Raw genomic sequence first — 18,792 nt, forward strand, 5'->3', positions numbered from 1 at the left:
AAACTTTTCATGTCCTAGGATAAAACCGAAAATCCAGAGTTAGATTATTCTATACCTGCTAACTCAGAAAATGCATTAATTTGTGTGAAGTCTTTAAACTTATATGATACTTATGTCTGTTTTAAATGTGTATTGCCAAACTCATTAGTTTAAAAGACAAAACGTATTTCCATGCTTTTCAATATTGTTGATACTCTTTTAAAAAACTTATTCTGGTATCTGTTACATGGAATTACTTCCTAAATGTTGTCTTTATAATAAACACTTGACATTTGTTCCCTCAAAGGACACTTGTTGTTGGTTTTTCTGTTCTCTTGTTGAAAAAATTTAGTGCAGAAACTTGGAAAACAGGTGGAAGAAAATAAAAATTGATTCGCATCCCGTCTCCTAGAGATAACTACCATCAATGTCCGTGTGCATCTTTTTAGTTTCACTGTGGTTTGGCTTAAAACTAAGGCTGCCATTTCTTATTCTAGGTCATAAGGGAGGAGATAGACGGATTGCAGGAAGAGCTGGACATGGTTATTAACCTCGGTTCAGAACTCATTGCTGCGTGTGGGGAGCCCGACAAGCCCATTGTCAAAAAAAGTATAGACGAGGTACAGCCCCCATGTTTCCTATCTTATCAGATGGTTTTTAAAAGGATTTTGCCTAACTAAAGCGTGTTTGACAGTAGTTGAAAACTTACTACATGACACTGAAAGAGTTCTAATATTTCCATTGTAGCTGAATTCAGCATGGGATTCTCTCAATAAAGCTTGGAAAGATCGAGTGGACAGGCTTGAGGAGGCGATGCAGACTGCTGTTCAGTACCAGGATGGACTGCAGGTAAGGCTTGCAGCATCTGCTGGAGGGGAGGGGTCAGATGAAGCGATGCTCACAAATTCACGCATTGTGTTGCCCCGTAGCTGCAGGTGTGATGCAGTCAACTCACCTGCTTCAATTCATGCTGTGTCTTTTCAAAGAGATTTCTGACACTGGAGATACATACAGATTTATAAGACACCCCTTTACACACATTCAGTGAAATTTACTTTGAAAAAAAAAATATTTTAACTTTTTAAGGTGAAAGTCACAGTATTTTTCATAAATGTCTCAACACCAGACAGTGAAGTGGAGCTGAGTCTGAGTTCTGTCCTGGAGTTGAGTGGAGTAAGATGAAAGGGGTAAACACTATCTAAAAATATCACCAAGTGAATGTAGCTCAAGTCAGACACAAAGAAATTTGATTTGAAGCCAGTGTTCCTGGTGAACTAAAATAGATTTCTATTTTATTAGGTCATAATCAGTCATGTAAAAAGTGTTCTCTTCTTTTCTGTGTATATAATCCCTTTTAACGATTGTTTTTCACATCCCTCACAGGTTCTTCTTCAGTTCACTCACCAGTTTTTTAGTTTATTCTTTAATATTAAAAATTCTTCTGTCAGTTGAGGCCAACTCAGGGATATTTCTCTCCCGCTTTCCTTAACCTTGTTCCATTTCCTGACAGGCTGGCGGGAGTTGAAGCCTTCATTCAACCATATGGAAAAGGCCTAAGTATTTCCATAACACCAAGAGAATATTATTTGTAAAGCTCAGATGAGGACATCTTTTCCCTTTGACCAGGCCACTTCATTTCTAAATTTGTAAAAATAAATATCACAAGCCCGGCTTTATGCCAGCTGAGAAGTGTTTTGAACCTTGTAAATATATAAAAAAAATTCACTACAAGTGACACCTTATTATAATTCTCCTGCTTTTTTCTTCTTTTTAAACCAGTGTGATCATTTACTGGTTGGATGTCAGCAGCCAGTAACCTGTCAGGCTCCAGCTCTGTCTGCGAGGGCAGTGGGTGATTCTCACATTTGTTCGGCGGGTCCCTGGGACTGTGTCCTCTCTCTGGGCTGGAGATGGTGCTGCCATCAGTAGCCCCGGGGGGTCAGGTCTCAGCTGGACACTGAGGCTTCCTCTCATCACTACTGCTAGAAAAGCAAGGCCCTTCAGAGGTGCCGTTGGTCCTAGGTCAGTAGCATCACCTCGGGGATGAAGGGCAGTGATGGACTGAGTTGTGGCTCAGTGTCCAAAGCTGAAGACACTCACTCCAGAGGTTTCAAGGCTTGATTGTCAAGGAAAACACATTTTGTTTCCAAGGTTGTTGCTTAAGTTCTCAGGGCTTATTCCACTTTTTTCCTCCTGATTGTATGGTCTGGCAACTTCATTAAGTGGCAAAATAATTTTGTGTATTCAGTACCTAAAAAAAAAGTAAGTAGAGCCTTTTTAGAATGTTTATATTGGATAAAAAGAATAAGAGAAATAGGAGAGTTTGCAGTTTTTTTGCAGTTAAGAATACTGGTCTTAATAATTATATGTGTAGGATTTTAATGCTAATCTAAATAATACATAAGAGTTTACTTGAGACAAATTGTTTGAAGTGCCTAGCAGTCAACTTCTTGGTTATTTGAATCAACAGATGGGTTTGAGTCTTTTTCTTTCACTATATTTATGCAGTCTGCCTTTTAGGCAGACATAAAAGAAGACAGAGAATTTTATTCTATGTGATAAGTTTATAAAACTTTTTTTCAAATAGACTTTTCTTGAAAGTTATGAATATTCTAAGATTCTATTCAAGATAGAATTCCTTCTTCAAATTGGAATATAAAATTGGAGATTTCATCTATTTCATATCTGGAATGACTGTTCCAGTATATTGACACTTACTTTTTTTTTTATAAAATAGACTCCTTGCTCAATATCTTTATAGATTTATGATTATACTTTTCTCTCACACTTGAGGTGGTTATAGTAGTTGCAAATATATACTGTTATAATAATGTGACCTTGTGTGTTTTTCAGGCATTGTTTGACTGGGTAGATATTGCAGGTGGCAAATTGGCTTCCATGTCTCCAATTGGAACAGATCTTGAAACTGTCAAGCAGCAGATTGAGGAGCTAAAGGTATGGGTAAGGGCTGAGAAACCACCAGGCATGTTGCGTTCTTAACTTCTTGATTCATGGGATGCTTTGTGCAGATTATTCTATGTTACATAATTGAAGTGCTTCATTTTGATTATGTAACTGGTTTAACATAGTGCCTGCACATAATAAGGTGCATATAAGTGCTCACTCAATAAAGGATACGAAATACTAGTAGTATTTCTTACCAAATCAATACCGGTTTAGTATAGAAAAATTGGAAAATGCAGATAAGCAAACTAAAATGTTATGTACCGAGTGGCAAGCAGTCTTACCTTTGATTTATAGCCTTACAGATGTCCTCATGTTGAGAGTAGGATGAGGTATGCATGTGTGTGTGTGTATGTTTTACATATTACCTATGTATACACTGTTGGGCTTCCCTGGTGGCTGAGACTATGAAGAATCCGCCTGCAATGCTGGAGACCTGGGTTTGATCCCTGGGTCAGGACGATCCACTGGAGAAGGGAATGGCTACCCACTCCAGTATTCTTGCCTGGAAATTCCCATGGACAGAAGAGCCCGGCAGACTACAGTCCGTGGGGTCTGAAAGAGTCCCACACGACGGAGCAGCTAACATTTCACACACACTATGCTGTAAAGATTTTAGAGCTGAATTTTCTGTAGCATGCTGTTGTCACTGATACATACACAGGCTTTCCCGATGGCTCAGTGGGTACAGAGTTCGCCTGAGTGCAGGAGACACAGGTTCGATCCCTGGAGAAGGAAATGGCAACCAACACCAATATTCTTGCCTGGAGAATTCCATGGACAGGGCCTGGCGGGCGGGCTACAGTCTGTGGGATCACAAAGAGTCTGACACAACTGAGTGAGCGTGCGTGCGTGCGCGTGCGCACACACACAGCAACACTTCTGCTTTCTTCCTTGTTCAGAGTAATTCAGTTAGTCTGATAGGCTGAAGGACGATCCGGTGGGTGGGTGGGATCACACTCTTTCCCCACATGTTTGTTCTGTAGATGTTTGTTGTTTCCCACCTGCTTTCCTCTGTAATTTTTCCCTTGTGGCTCTTGCTCTCCAGCTGTGAAAATGGCTGTGACCGTTTCCTCCGAATTCCTCTGCTGATGCTCCTTTTTCAAAGTGGGGGCAGCATTTCCTCCTGAGGTTTAGGTCTCCCTCTACAGAGGCATCTGTACCCCTTTCCAACAATGCTACTACATTTTTGCATAAAGTTACTATCTGGCTTTAGAAGTGTAGCATTTTCCTCTCTGAGTGTGATACAGAATATTTTGGGTAGAAAAAAAAAAAAAACTGTTTGAGAATTTTACTCTTGCCATCATTATTAGATTGTGATTTTTTTTTCCCACTCTGTCTGCTCCTATAGTAAACAGATGATATCGTTTATATACAATTACAGATGTGGAGGGTTTGTGCATTTTACATGTATCTCAGTGGTTTGCATATAGCAGACTAGGCGGGGTGGTTGCCTTGAAATCAGGTATCTGAAATTGCATCCCCTTTAATCCACTTACCAGCCAAATGGTGTTATCTAACTGCTCTCACTTCTGTGTCCACAGCTTAGTTGAGGATAAAGTGATTTTCTTTATAAGTTTATTGAGAACACCTTGAGTTTAGCAAATGTTCACTATTCTTTTGCTTTTAATTATTATTTTAATTTGCTTGAAAAAAATGAAGCGACTGCTTAGCTCATTAATCATTTACTATTTAATTATTTACTATTAGAGATTAAAATCAATACTTTATGAAAGGATGGTTTCCTATTACAAGTAACCCCTGCCTAGCTTGTATTAGTTGGCAAAGCTAGGATGATTACATACATGTCATTAAGCACCAAGAGAGAGGAATGTTATTCTGAGTCCGCACTGGTTGAGCCATAGGATAAATAAATACTAATAAATGCAGCATGGCAGGGAATTCCCTGGCAGTCCAGTGCTTAGGACTCAGCACTCGCTCGGCCAGGGCCTGGGGTTGATCCCTGGTCGGGAAACTTAAGATCCCACAAGCTACGTAGCACGGCCAAAAAGAAAAAGAAACAAAACAAAACAAAAGAGCATAGCTACAGAAAACATACACTGTTCAGTGAATGCAAGACATGTGTATACTTTGAGCAGAAAATGAAGTTTGTTAGAGATTTTTTTCCTGGATCTCATATATGTCAATATATATTTTGTTTTATTCTTTCCTATAGCCTCAAAACATTTATTAAATATGTATAATCAGACACTGGAAGAAGTTCATTGTTGAAATTTGTTCGCTCTTTATTGTGGAGACAGAAGTGAAATAGCAAAACTATAAAAACATCGTTCCATCAGAAAATGTTGAATAATAAAAAAAGGTTTTTTTTAAGTTAATTTTTACTTTATATTGGAATACAGTTGATTTACAATGTTGTATTAGTTTCAGGTGTGAGAAAATTTCCGTTTATCTATGCCTTTTTTTGAATCAGTAAACCCTGTATTAGATTTTTATTCCTCTTCAGCCCATCCCAGTATGAAGTATGAATTAGAATAAAGATCTAACCCATAGAGTTTTTGTTTAAAGTTAGTGATGTGTGACGAATTTTCCTCATATGTCTCTTTTTTAAAAAACAGCAATTTAAGTCAGAGGCGTATCAGCAGCAGATAGAAATGGAGAGGCTGAACCATCAGGCAGAGCTTCTGCTGAAGAAAGTGACTGAAGACAGTGACAAGCACTCTGTCCAGGACCCGCTGATGGAGCTGAAGCTGATATGGGACAGTCTGGAGGAGAGAATCATCAACAGGCAGGTCAGTGCCGATTTCAGGCTCACATGTAACGTAGGATACGGTGTTCCTGTACATAAACTCTGAAAACCCCTACATTCACTTGTTTCCTTAGAACTTTTCATGCTTCTCAGGCCATTAGAAAACTTCTTTTTCAAACTTAAAGTATAGGAGGGTGTGTGTGATTGGCTTCATTGCTCTGCCGGTAGGCCTGTGCGGCATGAAGCAGTCACTTGTTCACTCGTGTTTGATGAGCGGGGGCCGTCTGTCCTGCTGGGCGTGTGGGCTGATCCTCTCCCGCCCCTCTGTCTGCAGCACAAGCTGGAGGGCGCCCTTCTCGCCCTGGGGCAGTTCCAGCACGCGCTGGACGAGCTGCTGGCCTGGCTCACGCACACGGAGGGCTTGCTCGGCGAGCAGAAGCCTGTCGGAGCAGACCCCAAGGCCATCGAAATTGAGCTCGCCAAGCATCACGTAAGTGGCTGTTACTGCACTGTCTGTTTCTTCTCTCTGCGTTTCTAGGGTCACCAGATGTTTCTGGTCTGTTTCCTTTTTAGGCATTTTATGGTTTTGACCTGAGTTTCTATTTGACATCTGCAATATAAGCACATTTCTTAAAAGATGATACTGAAAATGTTTTTCTCATTGGTCAAGGTAGTTATTCTCTGAAACAGCAAGAATGGGGAATTTCTGGCTGAACTTTAGGAGGGCTGCGTGACCAACACTGGAGGGTTTAAATTTCTGATTATACCTGTCCTTGGATGACACAGTTTCGCAAGTGGTTGAGAACAGCCTGACGAGTCACAGTTTCCTTGCAGGCTACTGTGTCCCCTCCGGTCCCTTCCCTTCCCGCGTCTCCATTGCTGCTGTTAGGCTTGTTGCCTATTTCTGTCTGTGCATATCTCCCTAATCATGTTGGGGTTTATCCTGCTGTTTCTTTCTCTTACTTTTCACTGGCTTTTTGTGTCTCTCAGTCTTTTCTTTCCGAGTTAGCCTTTTAAAAGTGTTTGCTATGTTGAGAAGAGTTTTTACATGTCCTGTGCTTGATTGAAAGCTTATAAATGGAAAATGTTTACCTTGAGATATATGCAAAAGAGTGTCATGTTTTTATCATCTTTGTGACACTGGTTGATAATTCTTAGTAGAAAATTCTGTCCGTCTTAGTCAAGTCATGAGGTTTAATGAATAAAAGTTATGTTCTGTAGAGTTGATCCAGACATTCAGCAGGCTCTCATAGAACTTTTAACATTCACATTATGTAGTATCTTATTTTGATCTTAATAAGTTTTCCTTGATTATCATATTGAAACATTTGATTATTTTACATATTAACACCACTTTAAAATAATAGGTTTCTAGCACTTTAAGGTCATGATATACAGTTTTTTATTATTCTTGCTTAATTCCTCTTCCTTCATGTGTTTCCCCACAGTAATTGTTCCCCAGTTTAAATTTTTCTTCTGTCTTTACCCCGTTCTGTCTATGGTTACAATCATCCAGCTATGTCTGATTAAGCAGTTAGAACTAACTTTGCATTACCAATATTTGTCCTCATTTAATCTCTATATTATACCTTTGCAATCAGAGTGACTCTGCATGTAAACAGAATGTTTCTTCTCATAGTGTGAGTTTATAGCATTTACATTGTCACAAACTTAGCCATTGTAGTAAAACTCACATACATAAATGACAGGAACGTTGTAGAAGATGGTAGAGGTGGGAACATGAGGCACCCTGGTCCAGTTATTTTGCAGGGATGAGTTAGGAACCCTTAGTTTCCTTTAGTTAAGGATGTTTTCTCCTTGCATTTTTAAAAATTTTCTTAATTTTATTGATGTGTCATTGATTTACAATGTGGTATATAATTTCTGCTGTATAGCAAAGTGACTCAGTTATAAATATGTATATTTATTCCTTTCATATCTTTTCCATTAGTTTATCACAGAATATTGAATATAGCTCCCTGTGCTATACAGTAGCACCTTGCTGTTTATCCATCCTCCATACACTAGTTTGCATCTGCTAATCCCAGACTCCCAGTCCTTCCTTCTCCCTTCTTTTCCGTTTCTAAAGGTCACAGTTCAAGGATTCAGAGTTGCCAGCACAGTTTTTGGAGAAAGGAAGGGAATGTTCTCATCTCTGTCTTGCCTTATGCTCTGGTTCCTAGGCTGTGGCTTATATAGCAAGACTCTGAACATTTATAAGAATGACTTATATAATTATTGTTTGCTTTTATTGTGAAAATATTGAGCTCTTAGCTTTTGAAAGTGGTTCCTACTGTTAACATGTCAACGTACCTGCTTCTTATTAACATCACTCCTTTCTCAGCTGACTTGATAGCTTTTGAAAAACCCTCCGTCACCAGATGCCCCAGAACCTGAGTGAATGGAGTCAGAGGAACAGTGATCACAGGTGGTTCATGCCCTTGGCTGAAATCCTCCTGGCCTGGGGTTCCCCATGTGGGACGTCCCACCCAGGATGACACATGTCTGAGTGTAGAGAAGGATTATCACAGACTCTTACTAACAATAGAGGAAGATTTCTTCTGGTTTCCAAAAACATAGCACAGTCTTTGTGAAAGGAAACTATTCCTGAGCTGTTATTTGTTCTTTAAAATTCTTTTCAGAATTCTTTTAAAATTCTTTTACCCCTGCAGTTGCTTTCTGCACTTATCACTCTTGTCCATGTTAATGCATTTAAGGGTTATTAATCTGCCCTTATATTCCCACCGGATAATAGAATAGAAAGGTATTATGCACTGGGGTCTGTCATAGGCATTTTATGTGTGTATTTTCTAGTAAGAGAACAGCTAAATGGAATGCTGGGCTCATGCATCCCCAGTAGTTGGTGAAATCTCTTTTGCATTAATAGTAGAGCCTCCTGGGATTCCTGTCAACTTAAGAGTTAATTCTGGCACCGTTAAAACCTGAGATGATAAAAGAATATTCTATGATCATCATTTGTTTACTTTTTAAGAGTAGTAATTGTAAGACATGGGAATGTATTCATTTTATATTCAAACATATATCAATATATTAATGTATGTTTGAAATTGTTTGCCCAAGACATGAAAATTAAGTTCACTTAAAATGAGCTTGAATCAAATGAATATTTTTAGAGTCTTTTAACTATAATCTCTAGATAATATCATCAATTGCAAAGCTATTCTAATGGGAAGCACTAGCAATGTTAATCATTTCAGGGGATGTTGGTAGATTGAAGATAATACTCATCGAAGCTGCAAAGCTAAGGGGAAAGAAGTCCACCATTTAAAAAAGTTCACAGTATTAAAATTCTGTGTATATGATGTTTTAATTTCAAAAGGTTTCCTAACCAGGAAATAAGACAATTGTGCTAGAAGCGATAATAGCTGATTACAAACTAGCAAACATAGTAAGTGTTATTGGATTATTTTCAGGTGCTCCAAAATGATGTGTTAGCCCATCAATCCACTGTGGAAGCTGTGAATAAAGCAGGAAATGATCTAATTGAATCAAGTGCAGGAGAAGAAGCGAGCAGCCTTCAGAACAAGCTGGAGGTTTTGAATCAACGCTGGCAAAACGTTTTGGAAAAAACAGAACAAAGGAAGCAGCAGCTGGATGCTGCCTTGCGCCAGGTGAATAAAGGAATAAACCCTGAAACTTTCCGTGATCTTCAAGATCAAGATGGCACGGCGTTCTTTGATTGGTTTTCAGACCCCTGTTTAGTTTTTATACCTTGGGGAGAGGAGTAAAAATAAGTGGGGTTAAGGAGCAGAGCTGATGAGAATGCAGCTTTGTAGCTCTGAGCCTGGTGGTCTGAGCTCCTGACAAAGAAGGGTAGGTGGTCCAGAGGCCCCTGCCGTTGCTCAGAATGCATGGCGTGGCTTAGCAGGCTGCTTAAGCTTTGTTTTTGGCTCCAAAGTGACCATATTTGGCACCTGTCCTTGCACCTCTCTCTCACTCCAGGCCAAAGGGTTCCACGGTGAAATTGAGGATCTGCAGCAGTGGTTGACCGACACGGAGCGGCATCTGTTAGCATCCAAGCCTCTGGGAGGTTTACCAGAAACAGCCAGGGAGCAGCTCAATGCCCACTTGGTAACTATACTGCTTCCTCCAGCTCTGGCCTCAGATTAAGAAGTTGACCATTTTGTATAGGCCCTGGTGGCAAACAAACCGTAGGTGAAGGTTTAAAGGTGATTCAATTTTGTAGCAGAAATGTAAGTGGTGGACACACTGTTGATTAAATGTTGATTGAATTTTTAAAATCACAGTCTCTGTTTTAAAGTGTAGTGTGTCAATATATGAAAAAGAGGTTTTAGAAGTCAAGACCTGTTTTTTAGAAGCAAATCTTCCCCCATAAAATGATAAACTTTTATGGATAGTAATAGGGTAAATTTTAAACTGTGGTGTCTTCAGTGAAAAGAAAAATCCCAAAATGAGTCAGAATGAACTGAAGAAGTATTGCTGTGAGCATGAGATTCTCACCGCGTTTCACAGAAGGCTGGAAGATGTGTTCTTGTCCTGTGAAGACAGAGTGACTTATCTGCTCCTTTTAACATTGTGGGGCTGTGCCTTCAACCTCACACCCGCCAGGTTAGGACAAGAGGACGCTTGTTTTTCACTGTCCCCGAGCAGTGCCTCCTGCATACGGGGTGTTCCCACTCAGACTCTGTAGCCCTGTCCACTCTTAAGGATAAGGAGGAAAAATAATGGAACTCGAGATTCTGACTTTCTATCATGGCAATATGGAAAGATTAGACTATGTTTGATCTATTGACATTGCCTATTCATTTCCCATCGTAATTCTACTCTAAAAATTGTAAGAGAAAGCAGTGTGTTGAAAACTAACCCTCTAATTTTTATATTTATGAATTTGCATCAAAGATCTTTTTTAATATTCTAACACTTACAGTTAGCATCTTAAGAAATAAAAGCAGAAGTACTTAAGGGTTTGGTAAAAGGAATGGTCCATTGTATGTGAAAGTCTGTCCTCTTTAGTAATTCTCATGTTACTGTAAAATCCTACTGATAAAGCTGCACTTATTGGGGATAATTTTGCATTTGATGAGTTGGAGAGGAAGTGCCATCCTGTAGGTGTTGTGAAGAAATACAGCAGAGGTAACTTTTATTACACAGTAGCTGCGAGCAGTTAAAATGAATCCTGTTAGTCCAATAGAGAATTTTCCAGAGTCTATTTCCTTGTTTTAGAAAATTATTATGTATGTGGCTTTGTCTTTAATATGTTGGGTTTTTGGTGCCACAGGGGACTCATTTTGTTCACTGAAAAAGTAATTGACTAAGTAACTTGGGAGTACTTGTCTTTTTCATAAATCTGGCTGTCTTCCAGTTACCTCCTTACTTTCCAAAAAGTACCTGCATAGCTGTTACAGTCCATCAAGTATAAGTTTAATGAATTCTTGAGCAAACATGCTTGAGATGATTGTCTAATAACAACTAATTTTTAAATGTTAATTTAGAAGAATGTAAAGAAAAAGTTGGAAAGCAAAGGACTTATCTTTAGAATATTTTATTTTAGAAAAATATCACATATCATCATGTCTGGTTTAGGTAGGATGTTTAAGATGAATTTGCTGATATAATTTGCTAGATTATAGAATTCCATGATTTAAGGAATTCTAAAGAGTTACTGATTTTCATAATACTGTTTTAGTCATGTTCTTTTGAATTGGTTCTCTTATACAGGAAGGAAACTAGAAAACTTGTGCTATTACTATTTCCTGAGATTTAGCTATATTTAGAAGCTTTCCTTTGATTAGGTGATACTGTAAATATGTTTGGAGGAGGATTTTTGTAAATATGTTTAGAGAGGAACTTTATAAGGTTTTAAGAAATTACAAAGTTTTGAGGCAATAAATTCTAGAATTAGTAGTGATTGTTGCACATCCTTATGAATATACTAAAACACTAAATTCTAGACTTTAAAAAGATTATTTTTATGGACTGTATCTCAATTTTTAAAATTATAAAACTGAAAATGTAAGATAGTATATAGTTTTTCAGTGAGAGCTATGGTTTGACTTAAATCAATATAACTGGTCTTATTTTTTACATGAATGTAACTAGTTTCATTGATCTTCAATTTTGAATCTATTTAAGGAATTTTTTTTATATTCCCTGTAGAAGATACACAGCATTCTAGTTGAAAACTTAAAATGTTATACGAGAGAAGAATATTCTTAGGGCCGCCAGTCTGGCTTCTGTGATTTCAAAGTCTGAGTCATTGACTTATGTCTTACTATACTGGGTCTTTCCTTCTATCCACTGTAAGTCTTCTGAGCATAGAATTATGTTATACAAAAAAAATCATAGTTGTTGTCTTATGTCCCAGGGAGAGACTTAGAGAACCCATTTTGCAGAGAGGAAATTGAGGCTCTCCGAGGTTACGTTATTCACCCAGGGTCACCGAGCTAATTGGTCACTGTACACTGAAACCTTTCGCAGTAGCGTTTAAAATATCGACGTATGTGAGATGGATTGATAACAATAGCACCATTTCTAGGATTTCTTGGTAGATACCGTTTGATTGTAGGTTTAGGTGTTCTTTCAATATAGCGGCGAGTTCGAGTGTCAGGGTTATTTGTGTGCTGGATGGATTGATAATGTGGAAAAAGAACTCAGATTTTGTTCTAAGTGATGTAATTTGAGGGAATATCTCCGTTTAGGAAATCTGTGCTGCCTTTGATGTTAAAGAAGAAACATATAAGACTCTGATGCAGAAAGGCCAACAGATGCTTGCAAGATGCCCCAAATCAGCAGAGACAAATATTGACCAAGACATAAATAACTTGAAAGAAAAGTGGGAATCGGTGGAAACAAAGCTCAATGAAAGGAAAGTATGTGCCTTGATGAATACTGTAGAATGAATGTCTCAGTTTCATTGCATGAGTCTGACCTTATCTCTCAGTACAATGTCAGTGGAACTTTTAATGACTTATGTTTAAATTTTCTTTGTATGCATTTAGACATTAGTGGGTTCTGAAAATAGTATTCTGTCTTGACATAGGAGAGCAGAGTTGAAGGAACCTATTCAGACGCAGATAAAGGTATATCATAGATCAAGCGTTACTAGATACAGTTTAAGTCTGAACCACTTAAATTCTGGGTGGTTAAGTAATTTTAATCACACGTATTAAGCAAAAGGCAGGCTGTATGTAGGCTTGGGGTGGGGGAGGGAGACCAAGAAAATGAAATGAATTGTATATATAAAAATAAGCACTTATGCAACAAAGATAAATCTTTGAGAGGGAATTAAAAATATTATTGTTTAATCATATAAAAATGATGCTCTTGGAATACTAGATTATGTGCCTTCCCCAACAGAGCCTACTGTATATGTATTTCATAGTATTTTGACCCCCAAAATGAATTGTATGCATGTCAAGTTTTCTTTTTCTACATTCTGTTTCGTAATTATGTTCTGTTGCTAATTGTTTCCAAGGCATAATTTTAGTGTATATAGATTCTTTTTTACCTGCAGTGCGATGCTTCTCACTCTACTTGAAGGGACTTGGTTAGCTAGTATTCAAAAACTGTCTGGGAGAGATGCAGAAATATAGCGTGGATGGAAAGGAGATCTGTCAGAGAGTGGCTACACTGGGTGGGGAAGCGCCTTGAATCCCACAGAATGTTCACTAGTCCGTCTTTGCAGGTTAAACTGGAAGAGGCTCTCACCGTGGCCGTGGAGTTCCACAACTCCCTCCAGGACTTCATCAACTGGCTCACCCAGGCGGAGCAAACCCTCAACGTGGCCTCCCGGCCCAGCCTGATCTTGGACACCGTCTTGTTTCAGATCGATGAACACAAGGTAAGCTGCAGTCCTGACGCACAGCACTCACCTCTCGAACGTTTTTAGGCATCAGGCTGTTTTAATGGGAGAAACATACATTTGATGGTCTCAGTACTGTCTTTTGTCCTTTGAGACCAGCTCATCATCCCAGAAGCATTTCAAGATCGATCCATTTTTCCTTACCATGTGTTTTTTTTTTTTGGAAAGGTCTTTGCCAATGAAGTCAATTCTCACCGAGAGCAGATCATAGAGCTGGACAAAACTGGAACCCACCTGAAGTATTTCAGCCAGAAGCAAGATGTCGTTCTCATTAAGAATCTGCTTATCAGTGTACAGAGTCGCTGGGAGAAAGTGGTCCAGCGTTTAGTGGAGAGAGGAAGATCTTTGGATGAAGCAAGGAAGAGGGCCAAGCAGGTAAACCTCTGCAAAGATCCTCTGACTCGGCAGTGACTCAGTTAGGTTATTAAATATATGTTATGTTACCAAAGTCCTTTTATGGAAGGCTGTGCCTTGTGTAGCGGTCATGGCCCAGAGCCAAGGTGTTTATTTCCTACAAGGAGCATGGCCTGAGTGGAGGATGATCTCACTTTCTGAGCTGGCAGCAACCCCAAGCCCTGGGGATCAGCCTTGGAAGGATTGATCTTAGCTTGATTTCACTGATGGACCCTTATCATTAGGGCTCGAAAAGAGGCTCCATATTTTTGTTGTTGGTTCTATTTGTTTTCTTTGTCCTTCCAACCTCCACTCGCATACTGAGAGTGAGGCAGTTTGTTACACTGCTACGTCTGTGTAGCTCCACAACCAGACTTCCTCCCCACGCAGCCCCCAGACAGCTTTCTGAAGGCGACAATGGATCTGGGTTGGCGGGCCCCCTTCTCCTCTCCCCGTCAATGCACGTGTTGACAAGCCTTCCTTTCTTCTCTGGTTGGACATCGCTCCATCCTACTTTGAAATGAACTGTTTGAGTCTTGGGGGGCTTGTTTTTTAATGTAAAGAATCTCACCAGGAGCTTTTCTTCCTTCCTTCATCTGTCATTAATATTCTATTCTAGACTGAAAGCTGGAAAGTACAGTGATACATTTCTGTATTCCAGGGAAGAAGGAAGATGCACACCCCTCCCCCCCTTGCTTGGCATATAGCTTTGATTTTTACTAGGAACTTCTTGGAATAACATCTTTATCATGACTCTTTGGAACCCATTCATTTGCATTTGTCTGGCATTGGTGTTGGGCTTGGTTATTCGGGGAGCGAGGTTCAGTTGGGCGATGCAGTAGACCTGGGAGTCCAGTGTTGGAGTGTTTCAAGCAGCCAGCATAAAATGTTTAAAGGCTGGAGAAATGACAAATTGCGTTGAGATAGGATTACAGGCCGCGTGTCTCTTTTTGAGTGGGAAGTGTGGTGTGTTCCATGTTATAAGTGCGTCTCTGGAATGGAATCAGCCTGGATGTTTTTGTAGGACAGCACTCAGGCCAGACCCGCCGTGTCTCCTCCCGCCTGTGCAGCTGTCGGCTGTCCTGGAGGCACTCTGAGTTAGGAACGTCTGATCACCAAAGCCTCTTGGATGTCCGTTGCCGATTGGCCACTGTCTTCCACCTTTCTCTATTGAGTCCATCTTATTTTCTCAATTTGTTCAGTTACACGTGCAAGGATGCTGTTCTCCATGCAGAGGGATGTTGTTTCTTCTATTTGAGTGACTTCAGAACACTTCTGAGAGCAGAACCAGCCTCAGAATCTGTGCATTTATGCCCTTGTACTTACTGCTCAGCTGTTAGAGGCTGTGCTGTCTGCAGATAGCCCGGCCCCACCCTCAGCTGTTTATTTATTTATTCTGGTATCTCAGGTTTGGCTCAGATCTTGGCTGCAGTTCTCTGATCTGGGCAATCCATGTGGCTATCTGGCCTCTCAGTTCTCATTGCTAAGTTGATTACATGTGGGGGAGGGGTCTGGGGAGAGTGGGTCTCTATCGAGATCGTCTCTAAGTGGACCTTCCCCGCGTTGCGATTCTCTGCTTTCACTGTGCTTGTTGTCAGATGTCTTTTTGTTATTTCACTGTTTATGTTCTTTGATAGAAAGCAGACTGTTTTGATTACTCAAGTTTTTGCTATGTTTCTGTTCCCTTGAGTTCCTTAGAAGAGATAATTTGTAACCAATTTCCCAGTTTGGTATCCAGAAACAGTACCAGCTGAAATCAAGTATTGGATTGGCCAAAAAGTTCGTTTGGGTTTTTCCATAAGATGGTATGGAAAAGCTCGAATGAACTTTTTGGCCAACTCAGTATATATAGCACCAGAATAGTTCAAGGTTGAAGACAGAGATAATTCTGTTTTGCTAGAACTCAGGTACGGTGGGCACTCTTATATATAAAACCAACATGGGAGGCTCAGGCATTGATGGGAGGGTTCAGAGAGCAACAAGAAATACGTTGAACTGTCTTTGCCTTCAATAGGAATGTAATGGTCTCTTTTTGTTAAAAAGGAATGTACAAACTTTATCCTTTTTGTACCTCTCTTATCATAGGAATTAAACACCTGAGAAATAAACCCATATCTGTCGGGAAACAACAGCAGAAGCCTATGTTATTATTGTTTTTTATTAGTTTATTGAAGTATGGTTGATTTATGATGTTGTGGTTAATTTCTGCTGTGCGGCAGAGTGACTCAATTATACAAACATATATTCTTTTTCACTGTGGATCATCACAGGACACTGAACAGAGTTCCCTGTGCAGCACAGCAGAACCTTATTGTTTATCCATCCCGTATGTAACAGTGTGCATCAGCCAATCCCAGCCTTGCCAGTCCTTCCCTTCCTCACCCTCCCCTTCAGAGCCGCAAGTCTGTTCTGTGTCTGGGAATCTGTTTTGTTTTGTAGAATGTTCATTTGTGTCATATTTTAGATTCCAATCAGAACACCATTCAGAAAGCCAAATGGAAAAAAAAGCAATATGAGAGACCTGTGGGATAACATAAAGTGTGCCGGTCTGTGCTTATGTTAAGTTATGGAGCAAAAGAAGGCGTGGGGCCTTCTGCCTGATCTCCCTGCCTGCCCCAAGCCCCACTTCTGTTTCTGTTAAAGCTGACCTGTTTTGAGTGAGTTGTAACAAAGTGACCCTGGGGCGTGACCACAGAAGCCTTAACAAGATGTTTTGTAATCTGCTGATGAAAATATCCTTTCTCCTCCTTCTTCAGGGAAAACTTTGAATAAATAATTTCTTACATTTCTGTTACTATTAGTTTCTGTTTAAAAATGTACTTGATTTCAAATCTAGTGAGTGTGCCCGACTGGACAAAGATGTGAATTTCTTTTACAGTTCCATGATGCTTGGAGTAAGCTTATGGAGTGGCTGGAAGAGTCAGAAAAGTCTTTGGATTCTGAACTGGAAATTGCCAACGACCCAGACAAAATCAAAACGCAGCTGGCACAGCATAAGGTGGGTGGGCAGCTAAAGGAAGCACGTTGTGTCATTGTACGTCTCAAGGTCACTTTGAAATTCTTATCTGATTGTGCGTTTATCCGTCACAAGAGAAGAAAGGCTGTCCAGCATGGACTCACATCAAACTTAAAACCAGTTGCCCTTCATGTTGGTCGAAGGGCAGTCGTATCTTTACTCTCCAAGAATCATTCCATTATGATTCCAGGATTGACTGTTAAAAGAAAACACACACAGCTAAAAGTGGACTTTTTCTCCTATCTAAAACGCATGAAGGATTTCCAGAGGTTGAACACTGGCACTTCAGTTTATCACAACTGCCCTGTCTTGTCATTTCTTTCATAGCCACGCAGAAGGTAACTGTGTATGGAAAAGAATGTAGGTTTTGCCATGTAGATTCCTAAACAGTGCAGCGCGGAAAATTGGTTGCCTCATCCTAAATTGGTATTACTGTGTATGTGTGTGAAATTTCACCCTGTCCTCAAAGAGACATGGTCACCGACTTCCTTGTGCAGACAAGAAGATATGGAAACACTGCTTTTTGTATTTTCTAACGTGTATATTCCAGTCACATGCCATGCAAAGACCACCTCCCCATTCTCCCCAGCACTTTTGAATTTGGGTCTTTCTGTATATTACTCTGTTTGTAACGTGAGCATCAGCCCTCAGGGTGAAGATTTGTGTTGAAGGAGTGTGTTCCTGCAAATGGGTTTGTAATTTTAGGTTTTACATGTAAATCATTGCTTGGAACATAATTTTTAAAAGGCTATAAGAAAATTTGTGATGTAAGTTTTATCTTCATCGTGAAATGCTAGTCATCATGTTTTTCCAGGCTGGTGGCTCCATTCATGGGTGTTACTGACTGCAGGGGTCGGGATGCTGGGATGCTGGGGACCCTTTCCTTGGCTGGATGAGGGGTCACGAGTGGCCTGTCCGGCTGGCCCCTCTGCGTCTTCCCAAGAGCTTCCCCTCCAGCACTGGCAGTTCAGAGACAGGGACCAGTACCCTCCCTGCCCTTCTCAAAGTAGACCACCTGATATGAACGTAAGCACAGACTTGGGATTATGAAGTCTGAGGAAAGCACGTTACATATTTAAAGTAGAAAGCCCTGGGAATACAAATGTGTGCAGAACCCTATTAGATTGTCTTCTTCCTAGTATGACCTGTCATTGGTCACCCTTTCTCTGAGATAAGGATCCATGAGATGCAGGGTTGGTTTTGCTTGGAAACTGTTCTTGTGGTAACAGTAGGTGCTCTGAAAGACACTTGAATTCTGCAAAAAGTTAATCCTTGCGTCCCATGTGTGCACCCCGCACCGGCTGGCTCAGTGATTGCCCATATCTCCACTTATTTATCCGGGAGTTTTCAGTCTCTTGCCTATTTGTGGATTGGTCCTGAGTAGACACGCACACTGTTTTCTGGTTGAACATGTAGGAGTTTCAGAAATCCCTCGGAGCCAAGCATTCTGTCTACGACACCACCAGTAGGACTGGGCGTTCCCTGAAGGAGAAGACCACCCTGGCTGATGACAACCTGAAGCTGGACGACATGCTGAGTGAGCTCCGGGACAAGTGGGACACCATCTGCGGGAAGTCGGTGGAGAGGTGAGACGCTCCCGACGGCGGCCGCTCGCTGTGCTGGACCCCCGGCAGATTCCACAGTCCCAGTGCCTTGCGGGGAGGGCTGGGGACCCTGAATACATCCCTCCTGTGCTCACCCTGGAGGCTTTGCTGTTCATTATTATTTGTCTCTAAGTGCTCAGTTCATTCAAAACGACATCGCCCTCTGAGCCTCCCACCACCCCTGTGGTGGGACTGGCCCCAGGTCTGCCGTCGTCCTCTTCACGCCCATCCCTACATCCCAGCAGACCTGTGTCCTTAGAGTAGAAGTGGGCTCTTGGGGCCT

At 40.5% G+C, this 18,792-nt stretch overlaps 1 protein-coding gene across 15 annotated transcripts in view; it reads left to right on the plus strand.

Annotated features, from left to right (window-relative positions):
- Positions 1 to 18,792, plus strand: part of DST (dystonin) — a 516,002-nt gene that overhangs the window by 468,093 nt on the left and 29,117 nt on the right. For all 15 annotated transcript variants that reach the window (XM_065912746.1, XM_065912748.1, XM_065912745.1 and 12 more), the window contains 12 exons: positions 477 to 599; positions 727 to 828; positions 2,833 to 2,934; positions 5,523 to 5,696; positions 5,988 to 6,143; positions 9,088 to 9,285; positions 9,617 to 9,745; positions 12,334 to 12,504; positions 13,320 to 13,475; positions 13,665 to 13,871; positions 16,768 to 16,887; positions 18,322 to 18,491. In XM_065912746.1, coding sequence (XP_065768818.1) covers positions 477 to 599; positions 727 to 828; positions 2,833 to 2,934; positions 5,523 to 5,696; positions 5,988 to 6,143; positions 9,088 to 9,285; positions 9,617 to 9,745; positions 12,334 to 12,504; positions 13,320 to 13,475; positions 13,665 to 13,871; positions 16,768 to 16,887; positions 18,322 to 18,491 — 1,808 coding nt within the window. The remainder of the gene's footprint in view (positions 1 to 476; positions 600 to 726; positions 829 to 2,832; positions 2,935 to 5,522; positions 5,697 to 5,987; positions 6,144 to 9,087; positions 9,286 to 9,616; positions 9,746 to 12,333; positions 12,505 to 13,319; positions 13,476 to 13,664; positions 13,872 to 16,767; positions 16,888 to 18,321; positions 18,492 to 18,792) is intronic.

Source organism: Muntiacus reevesi, chromosome 20 (genome assembly GCF_963930625.1).
Source record: "Muntiacus reevesi chromosome 20, mMunRee1.1, whole genome shotgun sequence".
NCBI classification, from domain to species: domain Eukaryota; kingdom Metazoa; phylum Chordata; class Mammalia; order Artiodactyla; family Cervidae; genus Muntiacus; species Muntiacus reevesi.